The sequence below is a fragment of the Pipistrellus hanaki genome (assembly GCF_964339955.1).
Source record: "Pipistrellus hanaki genome assembly, chromosome: 1".
NCBI classification, from domain to species: domain Eukaryota; kingdom Metazoa; phylum Chordata; class Mammalia; order Chiroptera; family Vespertilionidae; genus Pipistrellus; species Pipistrellus hanaki.
In genome coordinates this window covers 129,285,487-129,301,418 of record NC_140503.1, presented here as the reverse complement: position 1 = coordinate 129,301,418, position 15,932 = coordinate 129,285,487, and the positions used below count along the sequence as shown (strand labels likewise).

Genomic DNA, 15,932 nt, shown 5'->3' with positions numbered 1-15,932 from the left:
ATACCCACTGACATAGCAACTGCCACACAACAGGAGCTAAGTGAAGTTCACTGAGTAAATGACTTGTCCTCCCAATAAATAAGTTGCTTCCTCTCTGGTTGGCAGAACTAGACTTCCAGGAAACGTGTTAATGAGCTCTCTCTTGTCACTCTTCCCCCAAACCACTCTTTTTTCCCTTTTTTTTGTTAATCCTCATCCAAGGATGTTTTTTCTATTGATTTTTAGAGACAGTGGAAGGAAGGGAGGGGGGAAGACAGAGAGAAAGAGAAACATTGATGTGAGAGACACATCAACTGGTTGCTCCCGTACATGCCCTTACCGTGCCGGGGAACAAACCTGCAGGCTGGCCAGGTATGAGCCCTTGACCGGGAATCAAACCTGTGACCCTTTGTTGCATGGGCTGATGCTCTAACCACTGAGAACACCGGCCAGGGCCCAAACCACTCTTCTGAATGACACTGAATACTGTAACCAATCTAAATTCACATAATTTCCTTTCCCTTGTTCTTTTATTCCAGGTCATCCATAAGCATCAAATAAGGCTAAGCCTGAAATACCATTCAAGTAGATGAAAGAGTCCTGTCCCCAGCTGAAACCGGTTTGGCTCAGTGGATAGAGCGTCAGCCTGTGGACTGAAAGGTCCCAGGTTCGATTCCAGTCAGGGGCATGTACATTGGTTGCGGGCACATCCCCAGTAGGGGGTGTGCAAGAGGCAGCTGATCGGTGATTCTCATCGATGTTTCTAGCTCTCTATCCCTCTCCCTTCCTCTCTGTAAAAAATCAATAAAATATATTTAAAAAAAAAAAAAAAAAAGAGTCCTGTCCTTTTCTCATTAAATTTGTCTTTAGGTCCAATTCTGTGAATTTCCCTCCATATGCAAACAGTGACTTGTATTCACCCTTTCCAAGCACCCCTGGCCCAATCCAACAGCACCCTTGCTGTACTCACCAGCCCACATCTAAGCTCCACTAGAGGCCTGATGGAGGAGAAGTTAAAGGGAGATTGCAACAACTGAAGCTATGAGGTGTGCTCTTGGACTCCACTCGTGGGCTCAGACACTAGATGTGGTAAGCTCTTTGGGCAATGCCGTGCCAACTCCCTCACCTGCCATCTGCATCCCTGAAGTGCTGTACGGCAAAGCTGTAAAAATAGCAGATCCATGGACATCTAAGCAATGTAAATTTTTCACTGGTTTCTATAACAATAGCTTTATTAAAACCACCCAGACTCCCCAGGCTGCGAACCAGGTACCAACTTTTCACCTCTACCTACTTTTATTCTTCCTCCTGTAACCCCTTGGCTGGCCAACTCTGCTTCCCTCTCAAGCATTTTTTTGTTTGTTTGTTTTTCGTTTCAAATTATTAGATAATAGTAAGGTATTTTCTGGTGTTACTCAGTAATGCCTCCTTTTATTTTTTACATTTGACCCCCTTTACCCTCTCAAATATTTCTCACCTTTAGTTCTACCTGTGAGAAACACAGGAAGTCTAGCTATTGTTACTTTGTGCTTGTCTTTTTCTGTATGATATTGCTTCCCTGTTTAAACTGTGAACCCCGTGATGACCAAGACACACTATCTCTTATACAAGTGTGAATCTCCCCAGCATGAAAATCTCATTGTTGAAGCAGCAATTATACCCTAGATATTAAGTCTCACACTCTACTTGCTGATTGTGTGAACAGTGACTGAGCTGTTAGAAAAAGTGGAAAAAAGAGAAAGCTGGAGAAAGTTTAAAACAACAGGGCTGAAGGGAGGTGTCACACAGTGGTATGTCAGTTCTACAATGGCTGTTTAATTGAAACCTTGTAATAAAAGTTTAAATACATAAAAGGTTGTGGTGGTTTGTTGTTTTTTTTTTAATAATCAAAAGAATATCTCTTATCTCCCCAGCCTGTGTGCATGGAGGAGGGGTAGGGGAAGCTGATTACCCGTAGGGAATGGAAAAATGGCAGGTCCAACTCTGGTTGGCTTCATCTTCCTCAAAAATGCCCTGTGAGTGAGTTCAGTCTCGGGTGAACCCTATCCCACACTGGCTTTCTTCAAGTAACTGGAGTCCACGGAAGGCAATCTGTACCATGAAGAATGCTCCTCTTGGCTTTCAGAAGACGAGGAAAAGCAGAGCTTCGTGTCTGGGCAGCACTATGTTCTCGACGGTGCGATGCATGGAGTGCACCTGCTTGGGCGAGGCAGTCAAGAAGGCCAAAGGCCCGATGCGCTGTTCTGCACAGGAGTGGCAGAGGTAGCCACCCTGGTTTTCCTTTCTGTTGCTCTGCAGTGAGGGATAAGGAACAGAGGATGGGAACAATCAAAGAACAAGGATTATACCAAGAAATGCTGAATTGCTGTCATGCTGTCAAAGGACTATGTATTATGATTCTGGTATTTTCAGACTTGTGCAAACCTCTCAGGTAACTTCCAACTGCACTGTCATCTAGGGTGGACTTCACTCTATCAAATTCTCTTACAGCAGAAACCCAAATTTATTAAGGCAAGAGATGAAGAGCCAAGAACAAGTTAACCAGACCCTCCAGGGAAGCAGTTCTCCTCGGAGTGTCAGTCACAACCCAACCTCCCAGCCAATGCCACACACATTGGTTATGTCAGTATGACTATTTTGACACGCAGATCTGACATCTCTTGTGCCTTATGTATGAAAAGCCCCTGAGAAGGATCATACAAACTCCTCTTTTATCTCGCTCACCCAAAGCTCTGAAAGCACATAGCTCACGTGCAATAAAACACATGATTGGACGAAATTCTATAGAAAGCCAAAGCTGCGGCCAAAACCACATACATAAGTGATGGGGAGCTTCTTCATGGTGAGCACAGTGTCCGCTGGGATGGTGTTGTTGCACTGCCCCACACAGCAGTGAACCACTCCTGCTTTTAAAACATTACTTGTCAGCTCTGTTTGCAAGAAATACTCCTAAAAAGAAAAGAATGGGAAAGAGAATTATAGCAACACCTCTGCCACATTCTATTTGGAAACTCTAATAACTAAGGCACTAGAAACACTCCAATTCCTAAAATCTTGCTGCTAGATCTAAAACTGCCTAATGCTTCCCTCCTAGACTCTAGGTTCTATGAGATCACCATGCACCTTACTTGATTTTGTTACCCCAACTTCCTAGCACTAACTGCAATGCTTGGCACATGACACAGGTGTTATAAATTAATATTTGTCAACTGAATGAATAGGTAAATCATCTAAGCCACCCACATTCTTTAGTGACATCTTGGGTATTCGATACTCTCACAGATACAAAGACCATTAGCTGTGGAGAAACTCCATCATCCAAAAAAAGTGTGAAGGGCTTACATCAAACTGTATAACATACTGGCAGATGGACCACTGCACTGTTGCAAAAACACTATCACAGGAGGCAAAGCTTCACTGGTACCCCTGGCCTTCAGGAATCTAAAGGCACACGATGCCATCACCTACACCTCTTTAAAAAAAGATACCGTAAGTAGAGATTATTGGTACCTAATAATTATTATTCTATTTCACTCCCTAAAATTAAGAAAAGCCACACTTATCTCTAAACCAGGGGTCAGCAAACTACAACCAGGGAGCCAAATACAGACTAGTGCCTGTTGTAAATAAAGTTTTATTGGAATGCAGCCACATTCATTTATTAATGAATTCTTGTGGTTGCTCTCTTACTACAACTATAAAGTTGAATAGATGCAATAGAGATACCATGGCCTGCAAAGCCTAACATATTTACTGTATGGATCTTTACACAAAAGTTCACAGAACTCTGCTCTATATCATCTCTGGAAACTCCACTGGTGCCTGTTTGAGCACTGACCTAGGAACAAGGAGGTCAAGGTTCTATTCCCGATCAGGGGACAGGCCTAAGTTTCGAGCTAGACCCCCAGTAGGGGGCGTGCAGGAAAGAGCTAATCAATGATTCTCTATCATTGATATTTCTATCTCTCTCTCCCTCTCCCTTCCTCTCTGAAATCAGAAAAAAAAAAAAAAAAAAAAAGTTAAAAAAGAAATTCCACTGGTAACCCAAGTGCTACTGAGGGTGCAACCAAGGAGAAAGACTTCAGCCCAAGCTCTGCCACGTGAGCTGCCACACAAGGTGAGATGTCACACACGCACTGAGGCCCAGGCGAAGCCACGCTGCTTGGGGAAACATGCAGCTGATTTATAATTGCAAGAAACTTTCTCATGGCCAAATAGGCCTGACTCAGAGCAGCTTGGAAGAAAAGTAAGACAGAAACTTGAAAAAACAAAGTTCGATATAAATGCAAGATAATCGGTCTTAGACAAGATTTTGCTGTTCCAGCTGGTTAGAGTATTTACCTGCATAGTTTCTCCCTTTTAAGCTCTGATATCCTCCTCAAAATAAAAGAAAAATCCTTTTTTATTTACTTGTTTATTGTCTGTCTTTTTCACCTACAATGGGAGTTCTGTTAAAGCAAGAACCCAACTGCCCTTCCCTGCAGGCCCGGTCACCCCCAACTGCCCTCCTCTGCCAGCCCGGTCACCCCTAACTGCCCTCCTCTGCCAGCCCTGTCACCCCTAACTGCCGTCCTCTGCCAGCCCGGTCACCCCTAACTGCCCTCCTCTGCCAGCCCGGTCACCCCTAACTGCCCTCCTCTGCAGGCCTGGTCCCTTGCCCACCATTACAGCTCCAGTGCCTAGAAATGTGCTTGGCACATGATAGGCACTCAAAAAATATTCAATTCTGAGTTACTTATGTTGTACTTTTCAGGCTTAAGTATCTTTGGTTCAGAGAAAAATGGACTAAGTAGTAACTGTTAGCTCAAATTTCTGTTCTAGTTTCCAACAGAGTTGAAAAGACGAACTGGCTTACACTCCAGTCCATAAAAGGTGGAAATAAGAGAGTGTGGGAGTGTTGATACTTTTCTGCATCTCAGCCAGTGACAAGAGGCCAGGTGCCTGAATGCATATTCTCCCCTGCAAGGACATGTTCTCTTTGGAGAAGTCTATTGGTGGCAGCAACAGTTGCGAGTTCAAAAAGAACCAGGGAGTGAGGGGGAGAAAGTTCAAACACAGAAAACATTCTTGCCATGTTTTCCCCTAAGAGTGTTAAGCACTAATCGAGTAAGGGAGAAAATAAGAAATACATGAGCACAGCTGATATTTTTAAAAGAACTTTTAAAACTAGATCAGGAAAGAATTTAGAAAAGAACCTACATGCTTGTTTCTTTGGTTAGGACACTTCCTGCGCTAGCAATAGGCCTCTGTGCACTCAAGAAAGAGACACCCTTCTCTTCCAGCCCAGGAAAGGGTGATCCCTATTCAAACCCAATAAAACCCAACGTTGTTAAACTAATTTGTGCTACCAGTTCCTCTTACCCCAGCCAAAGTCAAAATGTTCTCCAACGATTTGGTCATGATGAGACACTTCTTGGCACGAGTGACTGCGACATACAGTAAATTCCATTCATCCTCAGAGAACGACTCTAGAGAAAGTAAAGGGAAATAATATATCAACTCAAAGGCCTGCTAACAAGAATTTATATTCTCATTTAAAGGTTAACTATCCTCATCCACCACCCCTAAAAAAGAAACACTCAAGATTTGCTGGCTACATATGAGCCTAACCAGTGGTCGAGGACAATAAGGGGGTGGGAACATAAGTTGGGGGGTGGGGGGGTTGGAATGGGGGTTTGAGGACAAATATGTGATATTTTAATCAATAAAGAAATTTTTAAAAAAAGAAACAAACAAACAAAAAAGATCTGCTGGCTATATATACATAATTTTCCTATAAACACCAACTCCAAAAATAAACAAAAACCTATCAGGCTAGTGGCATAAAATACTGAATTTTAGTTAGTGCTACTACTAGTGGCCTCTGGGAACCAGTTCACTGGTTATCAACACCTGTGATGTGGCCCAGTTCATAGTATTTTCAGTTCATTCTCCCAGTTTTCCTCACGATGACCCTGGAGGACTGCTAGGAAAGCTGAAACCTATGGAAGGTAAGGCATTTGGACAAATGGACCATGGCTAATCCAGGGTCCAGGAGTTTAGCTCAAGTCTCTGAAACCCAAGTTCTTTCCTTTTCCTGACGCTTTCTCTCTTACTCGGGCCAATGTGAAACTCTCTTATGTTGTCAAAGGACAACCAGAGAAGAAAAACATTACAAGAGTTTACTGCCTACCTTACTTCTCAGTTCTCTCATTTATAATACCTAGCACAATGGTAAAAATGCAATAAAGAGCAGCTGACCTGTGAATATACTAAAAGTCATTAAATTGTGTACTTTAAATGGATGGATTGTAGGGTTGTGAATCACATCTCAAACAGTTATTCCCTGCCCTAGCTAGCCAGTTTGGCTCAGTGGATAAAGCGCCAACCTGTGGACTAGAGTCCTGGGTTCGAATTCGGTCAAGGGCACATGCCTGGGTTGTTGGCTTGATCCCCAGTGTGAGGGGTGCAAAAGGCAGCCGATCAATGATTCTCTCTCATCATTGATGTTTCTATCTCTCTCCCTCTCCCTTCCTCTCTGAAATCAATAAAAATATGTTAAAAAAAAAAAAAAAAGAAAGAAAGAAAAAGCTGTCCCCAATATATATATATGTAAATATGTACTGACCAGCAGGAGGGGAAAAGATGGTAGTATACTACATAAACTTCTCTTCCCCAATATAAAGCAATTGTTAACTAACTCTCTATGGCCACTCCTCTTCACCACTCCACTTTATGTTCAATACCAAGTCTTTCTTTCATTTTATGACTATATTCATTAGATATTTAGAAATTTTTAGTGTTTCTATTTCTGCCTGCCAATGTATGCTGTGCCCCAAATTCTGAATCCACAGTTAACTGAGAGCTTTTGATTATTTGTGGGAAAACTTCAAGTGGTTTTATTCTAAGATTTAAAACCAAAACAATAACACTGATGCTTAGAGCTTAACAACTAGCCTTGAGTATAAATCTATATATATAAAAAGCCAGCGACCTAAACACTGCAATGACCAGAATGATTGGTCACTATAACACACTGCAGCCAGTGAACTGGCCCGATCAGTGGGTGGGGCCAGTGGCCAACCCCCTGCAGCCCCTGCCCCCTGCTAGACCTACCTCTGATTGCCCTCCAACCCCAATAGGGGGTGGGGTCAGCCAGCCAATTCCCCCCACAGCCCTTCCACATGGCCAGCCCCACTCCTGATCAGCCCCCACCACCCTGATTGGCCCATGCCTCCCCGCCACCAAGCCAGTTCAAACTCTGATCGGCCCACCCACATATTATATCTCCCCACACCAATTGGGGGTGGGGCTGGCTGGCCAACCTCCCACGGCCCCTCCCCTGGCCCCATTCAGGGGCAGGGCCAGCAGACCCACTACCCACAGCCCCTTCTCATTGCCGGTCCCACCCCTCATAGTTCCCCCCTCCTCCACACCAGCCAATTGCCCTCGGTCCCTCCACCCAGCCAGCCCAGCCCTGATCAGGCCTGATCAGGGTAGGCCAGCCAGCCAACCTCCCACTGTCTCCTCCTCCCAACAGGTCTGACTGGCCAGACCCCACCCATGCACGAATTCATGCACTGGGCCTCTAGTTTATACACAAGCAGCAAATAATAGAATGCTTACTATTTTACCTATTATTATTTCCTGGCCTCTTCAATAAAAAGGAGATTTAATTAAGGAAAAACACCAGGTAAGCTGTACATTTTAAAGCTTCTTTGAGTCTGATGGAGAAAACCCAAAGCTGAACAGTTGATGCAGGCTATAAACATAACTTCCCTAGAAGCAGCCCCAAGAAAGGTGGGCTCTAGAAGTACAGTTTTTCTTAAAAAATGCAGTATATGAATAAAAACTTTAAAACTAGGAGTTGCCTTTTTCTTCTTCTAGAAGAATCCTTCCAAGAGGCCACACCATCCAACAAGAAGCAGGGCATTCCAAGGAAGAATCCCAAGTCAACTATTAAAGAGGATCCTCAGTGTGACCAGTCTTACCAACTCTGAAGTGGGGCAGTTGTGCAAGGTTGTGCCTGGCGCAAGGCACTTTCACAAAATCATCCAAAACATGGACAGTGTCAAATTCCAAGCCTTTGGCTTTGTGTACAGTACCCAAAATATACTCTGGAATAAAAATACAGCATAGCATTAGAAGGGGGCTAGATAGGAAGAGAAACAAGAAGAGCAGGGAGAAATATACTCTTCCTACTATACCCTTAAACTCTAACTTTGGCCCAGACAGCATGGCTCAATGGTTGGGTGTTGACCTATGAAACAGGAACTCACAATTCAATTCCTGGTCAGGGCACATGCCCGTGTTTCAGGCTCGATCCCCACTGTGGGGCGTGCAGGAGGCAGCCAATCAATGATTCTCTCTCATTGTTTCTCTCTCTCTCCCTCTCCCTTCCTCTCTGAAATTAATAAAAATATATTGGGGGGAGGAGGGGGAAGCAACCTCTAATTTGCCAGGCCAGCCTGACTCAGCTGATTTAGTGTTGTCCTGTGCGTCTAAAGGTGTCAGGTTCAATTTCTGGTCAGGGCACATACCCGTGTTGTGGGCTAAATCCCCAATCGGGATGTATGGAGGCAACAGATCAATGTTTCTCACATCGATGTTTCTCTTGTTCTTCTTCTCTCTCTAAATTCAATAAAAACATTTTTTTTAAACTCTAACTTTATTTTCCTGCCTGTGTAATGTTTGTGAGAAAGGAGGAAAATACAGTGAGAGAGAGAGAGAGAGAGAGAGAGAGAGAGAGAGAGAGAGAGAGAGAGAGAGCAAAAAAGAATAAAAAAAATGAGGGGAAAAGCAGAAAATTCATTGCAGTGGGTCAGTGCATCTCAGAACCACATTCCAAAGCTCACAGCGACTTGCCCACCACCTATGTTTCACACACACAGGGACAGAGACCCAGAAGAGGGATGAATGGCTTACCCAAGGTTATACAGCAGCCGAATTAGGACTAGAAAGTCCCATTCTACCAGCTTAGAGGCAGAACAGAAGCCAAAGGAAACCTAAGGAAGAAGGAAGCTCTGTTCCTTTCTCTCGGGCAAAGCCAGGAACACAACAAAGCAGCCCTTGGTCACACATGATCGTCACCCAAGCAAGAAGCATGGGAAGACCTGACAGAACATCTGTTTCTCCTCCCGGTGGGAAATGAAGAACTAAGTCTTTTCCTTACCTGCAAAATCCACGTCTTCTACGTGGCATTTTCCTATCCTTTCCACCAGTTCTGGAATCCTGATGTTATACTTTTCAACGACAGCAATCTTTGCTTCAAGCTCCTTATCCTCGGCTGTGGTCACATACCTCTTGAAGCCACTGAAGCCTTCTTTGTGCACCCATTTTCTAATAAACCTATCCTTAATAAAGAGGTTTCCTAAGGAGAATACAGACACAGGTTAAAGTGATTCAGGCTACACTGACATATAGTGGCAGCAGCTAAACATTCCTAACCAACAGCAGAAGTGAATGGTCTTAAGGCTGGGAGATCCAGGTTCTAGTCCCGACTACATCACTAACCTACTGTGTGCTCCTGGGCAAGTCAGTGAAATGACCTGTGCTTTAGCCTCTCCATCTCAAAACTGAGGGCCAAAAGCCCTACCCTTGGGATCCTTACCTCCTTCACAGGGATTTGAACTAGCACAGTAATGAAAAGAAAAGTGCCATAGAAATGTTAGCAATGGCCGGGACCGGTTTGGCTCAGTGGATAGAACGTCGGCCTGCGGACTGAAAGGTCCCGGGTTCAATTCCGGGCAAGGGCATGTACCTTGGTTGCGGGCACATCCCCAGTAGGGGGTGTGCAAGAGGCAGCTGATCGATGATTCTCTCATCGATGTTTCTAACTCTCTATCCCTCTCTCTTCCTCTCTGTAAAAAAATCAATAAAATAATTTAAAAAATTAAAAAATAAAAAAGAAATGTTAGCAATGATCATTTAGGGCACATGCAGAAGTTTCAGTGAATAAAGTTGCCCAGGCAGACAGAAAAGATGATGAGGGAAGACAGTCTAAGGGACCAACAATAGAAATAAATTTAGGACTCCTGAGAGAAGGATATGGAAAAAGTTATCAGTACCTCTGAAAACAGAGGCCTCAGGGATCCCAGTCTTGATGGGAAAAGAGCAACACTAGTTCCACCCTTCCTCAGAATTTAAAAACTGATTCAGAATATGCCCATCCTTCTCCCGTCCCTCGTCACTGCAGTGCTTCCGTCCACTGCATATATTCTTCCTACATGGCCAGGAGGGTACTCACGTTTCTTCCGTTCTTCCTCCGGCTGAAGAAGGATCCAAATATCAACGATTCTGTCCAATCCAAATGATTTAATCCCCTGAAAAAGTTTTTTGGTGGGATTTTTGGGTGTTTTTTTTTGTGTGTGTGTTTTGTTTTTGCCTTAACAATAGTAAACTAACTGTTGAGATGTGAATATGAAATTAGATGATTTCTTGGAAACAGATCTCAAATTGTACCCAAAGTGTAAGAAAAGTAAGCAGGAAACTTCATCAACTGGAAAAGCCTGGGGCTATAATGCAGCCTGAAAATTCAGGATTATTAAATGCTAAGTTTTAGCTGCTACCTCAAACTATTCCTATTTTAAAAAAGGCAAGAACTGCTGAAACCGGTTTGGCTCAGTGGTAGAGCGTCGGTCTGCGGACTGAAAGGTCCCAGGTTCAATTACTGTCAAGGGCATGTACATTGGTTGCAGGCACATCCCCGGTTGGGGGTGTGCAGGAGGCAGCTGGTCAATGTTTCTCTCTCATCGACGTTTCTAACTCTCTCTCTCTCCCTTCCTCTCTGTAAAAAATCAATAAAATGTATTTTAAAAATAAATACATAATTAATTAAAAAATTAAAAATAAAAAAGGCAAGAACTAGCTGCACCTTTTCTTATTAAAAAAAAAAAAAGGACAATTTAAATCATCTATCTTTCAGGAATATAAAAGGTTGCAATTAAGAATACTTGAATACAAAGTGTGGGCTATGAATACTTACCATTATTTCTTTTGAGAAAAGAATTAGAGAATATCTATAGGTCCAGATTATTGTTTTAAAAGGCTATTAGCTCCTGGAGGAGAGGGTCTGACTGTGTCACAGTTCAGACCAATTCTACTTAGAAGCATGTACTGAGCACTGGCTGGGGGACCCAGCATTTGCACAGCATCAGGCCCCAGTACTGAAGAAACACGTGTCAAAGGCTCCACACTACAAGAATTTATCATCATTTTGGGAAGGGACATATACACATTAACATAGAACAGAGACCAAAACAGTATACATCATAATTGGAAACCAGATGTGATCAGGTATAATGATACATGCTACAGGTGATGAGCATGTATCATTATACCTGATGCCCAGCATGGATGGTACTCCCCAAGTACTACTGGTATTTTCTTACAATAACAAAAATAGCTAAATTATGCTATATCCACTAAATGAAATGTTGTTAATGACATTATAGTAGCAACATGAAAGAAATGTTTATGTGTTGAGTTAAAACAGCATACTTTTTACTGTATACTATAATGAGAATAATGTAAAAATACACATCTAGAAGGACAAAGACAAATAATTAGCAAAAATGAGAATTATATGAAATACTGAGATTAAGGCCGAATTCTTCCTATAACTTAGTTATAAAATCTTTATAAATAAAAAAGAGAAGTGAGAACATCATGATTATGACTCACTCAATATATTTACTGAATGGCTACACATAGTAGGCCCTCGAAAATATTTTTTCATAAATGAATGAGCAAATGTCTTTTAGTCATATAACTTTGCTTCAAGAGTTAAAAATGCCATATAAATGTCAATGAACCCTAACTTCCCCATGAAACAGGTAAAGAAAAGGCATTATTTTTATCTTAGAGAAGGAGAGAATGAGGCACACAGAAGTTGTGACTTGCCACGAGCCACACAAAGTTAGTGACAGACCAGAGCTAGAACTACGTATTCACTTCTTATCCACTGGAGCCCACTAGCCTGTCCCAGCCGTGTTGTCACCTTACCCACTCTTACACTAATGAACAACACACACGGAACATTCACAGGTAGCCAGCAGCCTCATTTGCACAGCCAAAGGTAAAAAGGGCATTTTTTTTTTTAAATAGTAGGAGATCCTTGCTTTTTTGTTGTGGTTGTTTGTTGTTGTTGTTGTTGTTGTTGTTGTTTTATCTGACTGTATAGGAATGCTTGGCTAGCATAATCAGAATAGTAAGGTTGAAAGACTTCAGTGCAGATGGTGAAAAATGTCAAAAATCCAAATTCAAATGCTTGCTTACATAATAATCTTAACTAAACTGAACATTTCCATTGGCTGTGTTTGTCTGCAATGTTTCTGTGCATGAAGCAGTCAATAGAAATTTACTCTTACCCCAATCAAATGTATCCTTGCAGGTGCTTCTCCTTCAGTCACCCGTACAGCCTCATCAAACACACTGGCATTAGTCCGGGACAACAGGGCCACCTGCCCCTTTGTATCACCTCTAATGCCACCTTTTGGGAGACAGCACAAACTCTACAGCAAATCCAAATAAAGAGGAAACTAATTTTTGTAGCAAATAAAAGAAGAAGAACTGAAAACCTTACTCTGATGGTTTCCTCCAACCAAAGTCTTTTTCCTTACTCTCTTGCAGACATCCAAGATAGTCGCTCCGACATAAGCTATTTCCACACCAAATCTAAAACTCTGTTGGAAAAGAGCAAAACAAAAAGAGTTAGCAACCGCTCCCTGAAGTATGTTAGCACATTTCTATCATTACCAAGTCTCTGATTTGCCAAAGTGATCATTCTGGCTCTCCTTACCTGGAGAGCATATTTGGAAATTCCGTATTGTTAATCCACTTGTTAGTTAACAAACCGAACAGGAACTTGACAAAGAACCACTGACTTTATTTCTAAATGTTCAGAATAGCATTTTCTATCTTGAAACTTTAGTTGCCTTTTTTTCCCCTCTTGTCCCCAAATCCAAATCTTGACAATTCACCCACCACATTTTCTATAATATATTGCTTATCACTGCTGCCAGGTCAGCTCCGAAACTCAAACTTCATGCCTTACCTACTTGGTCTCTTTCCCTCCAGTTTCCTCCTACTGTCCTTGCCTCTCTATACCTCTGCCAGAACAATCTTCCCCACACACTGTCCTCAAGCTATGCTCTTGCAAAGAAAAAGAAAGAGAAAAAAAAGAAAAAGAAAAAAAGAAAGAAAAAAAAAAGGAAGAGCAGCCTGGTCAGTATTGCTCAGAAGTTGAGCATCAACCCATGAACCAGGAGGTCACAGTTTGATTCGATTCCAAGTTAGGGCACATGTCCAGGGTTGTGGGCTCAATCCTCAGTAGGGGTGTGCAGGAAACAACTGACCATTGATGTATCATTGATGTATCTATCTCTCTCTCCCTCTCCCTTCCTCTCTCTGAAATTAAGAAAAACATATTTTAAGCAATTTTTTGGAAAGGAAGAATAATACAGGTGATGCATACATTTTAAAGATTCATCACAGCCTATTTCCTTTTATTCCCAAAACCAGTGGCAAATTTTTCTCTTAAACAACCTCTACCCTTCTTTCAAAATCAAATCTAACAAGTATAAATTATACAAAAGACTAAGTGGGGGGGAGTTTCTCTCCTTGCCTTAGAAATTTTCTCAACATTAATTTAAACCATTGCCCTACATAATCAGCCACAAGTATAATCATTATTACCTGAGCATTCCCTGAACTCTCCCTGCATTAGTGCATGGCAAAAACAATTACCTGCCCTTCAAAAGTCTTCTTGACACCTAATTTCTTGACCACTACAGCTGGAAAGATGCCATTCTTCCCCAAACTCATGATATTCACAGCCTTTTTTGTGCATTTCTAACTTAAAGTAATAAAGTATTATGTGCTTTGGTGAATATCAATAATATAGTCAAAGGAAAGTGAGACTTAGTTTCTATAAAACTTTCCTGAGTGAATCATAACCCAAATTATGAAATAATCAAACCATACTGATATAAATTAATAAATGGGAGAGAAGACATAAATCTCTCTTGCAGAAGAACAACAAATAATTTATAGATACTCCAACACATATTCTTAAATAAGGATTAAGTATAGTGAATTTCTTCCAAAGTATATAGTATGGAAAGGGCAGGGGGCAGGGAGAGAAACCTGACAAACACTACTCCAGCCAGAATATTAAGGTTAACATCAACAATTGTTAAGTCATAGTCCCTCAATATTGTCATGAAAGTAATAGTTTTGTTCTGAGATCTTCCTCCCCAACACCCATAACATCAGTCTGATCATGAGAAAAACAGTAGATAAATTCCAATACAGGCATCCTATAAAACACCTGACCAGTACTCTTCAAAACTGTCCAAGTTATCCAAAACAAGAAAAGTCTGAGAAACTGTCACAGCCAACAGGTTAAGAAGAAATGACAACTGCATATTATGAAGATATGGTAACCTTCATTGAACAGAAAAGGACATTAGGCAAAAACTAAAGAAATCTAAATAAACTAAGGCTTTATAATAAGGACCAATACTAGTTCATTAATTGTGGCAAATGCACCACAAGTAATGAACTGTTAATAATTGGAGGCCTGGTGCACAAATTCATGCATGGGTGGGGTTCCTTGCCCTGGCCAGCAATCCAGGCCAATAGGGGCCATCTCACCTAATCCTAATCAGGGCGATTGGGGTTGGCCAGGGGAGAACTGCAGGAGGGCTCCAGGTGTGTCCAGCCCTCTCACCCAGTCCCCATTGGCTGGACCCCAGCAGCAAGCTAACCTACCAGTCAAAGCATCTGCCCCCTGGTGTCAGTGCACATCATAGCGATCGGTCAGACACAGCATATTATGCTTTTATTATATAGGATATGGTAAATTGAATGCATGGAATATGAGAAATTTTTCTACTACTGTCTCAATTCTTCTGTAAATCTGAAAATGTCTATTAAAAGTTACTCTGAGTTACCTAAATCACCCTATATCATCCTAAATACATTACATAAATCACCTAGAATACAACAGGAACTCAAAAGAATAAAGTCACAGAAAAGGTTGCAGGATTTTCTACAACAGAAAAAACTGTTCAGATTACTACCTGGCACATCTCATATCCTAACTGGAAGTGTTTCTTAAAAACAGTTGTTCTTGCATCTCTTGGTCTCAGTACTCTTTACCCTTTTAACAATTGCTGAGGCTCTGAAGGAGCTTTTATTTATGAGTTGTATTTAACTATGATACCACATTAGAAACTTTGATTCATTCAAAAATAATAATAATAAGCCCAATTGCATAATAACATAAATAACGTATTTTTTAAATATATTTTCTAAAACAAAAAAAATTTAGCAGGAAGAAAGTGTCTCTGTTTTACATTTTTGCAAATCTCTTTAATGCCAAGCTGAATAGAAGACAGATGAATTCTCAGTTGTGTCTGCATTCTATCTGCAGTGACATGTTGTTTTGGTTAAAAGACGAAGAAAAATCAGCCTTACACACATGCATATTGAAAAGGGAGGGAAGTTTAGTAACCTTTTTAGACAATCAAGGACACCATGGGTTGTCATACTAACAGTGGCAGACATCAAAATTTAGATTTCACTTGAAAACAAAGATTCTATCTTTGGCAATGAGTCATAGCTCATTTCATTCATTTTAGAGAAAATGCTAAAAACCCAAATCTGAATAACCAGAGTTGGTCAGTGAGCTGTTCTTTCAATGACAAATGGTACTATAAGAAAAGAGCTGCCAGTGTACTTTGCAACTCAATCACAAAAGTGCTCTTCATTAGACAACCATCATACTTCGGTTGGCAGAAGTACTTTATTCATACCTTCCTCTTCATCACCCAGAATATTAAAGAGATGTATGTCCTCAAGGGACAACAGTTAATAACATTAATTTTTTTCTATATCAAGTACATTTTTAAGAAAACTGTTTTGTTTGGGGGGGGTAGGGGGGTTGTTGCTTTTTGTTTTTAAACTCTTTA

The 15,932-nt window shown here is 41.4% G+C and overlaps 1 protein-coding gene across 3 annotated transcripts in view; it reads right to left on the bottom strand.

Annotated features, from left to right (window-relative positions):
* Positions 1-1,843: 1,843 nt before the first annotated feature.
* Positions 1,844-15,932, bottom strand: part of FBH1 (F-box DNA helicase 1) — a 39,113-nt gene continuing 25,024 nt past the window's right edge. For all 3 annotated transcript variants that reach the window (XM_084868204.1, XM_084868205.1, XM_084868206.1), the window contains 8 exons: positions 12,542-12,641; positions 12,327-12,448; positions 10,205-10,280; positions 9,131-9,328; positions 7,950-8,075; positions 5,341-5,447; positions 2,797-2,928; positions 1,844-2,271 (listed from right to left, as the gene is read on the bottom strand). In XM_084868204.1, the coding sequence (XP_084724330.1) occupies positions 2,101-2,271; positions 2,797-2,928; positions 5,341-5,447; positions 7,950-8,075; positions 9,131-9,328; positions 10,205-10,280; positions 12,327-12,448; positions 12,542-12,641 (1,032 nt within the window). In that variant the 3' untranslated portion in view covers positions 1,844-2,100. The remainder of the gene's footprint in view (positions 2,272-2,796; positions 2,929-5,340; positions 5,448-7,949; positions 8,076-9,130; positions 9,329-10,204; positions 10,281-12,326; positions 12,449-12,541; positions 12,642-15,932) is intronic.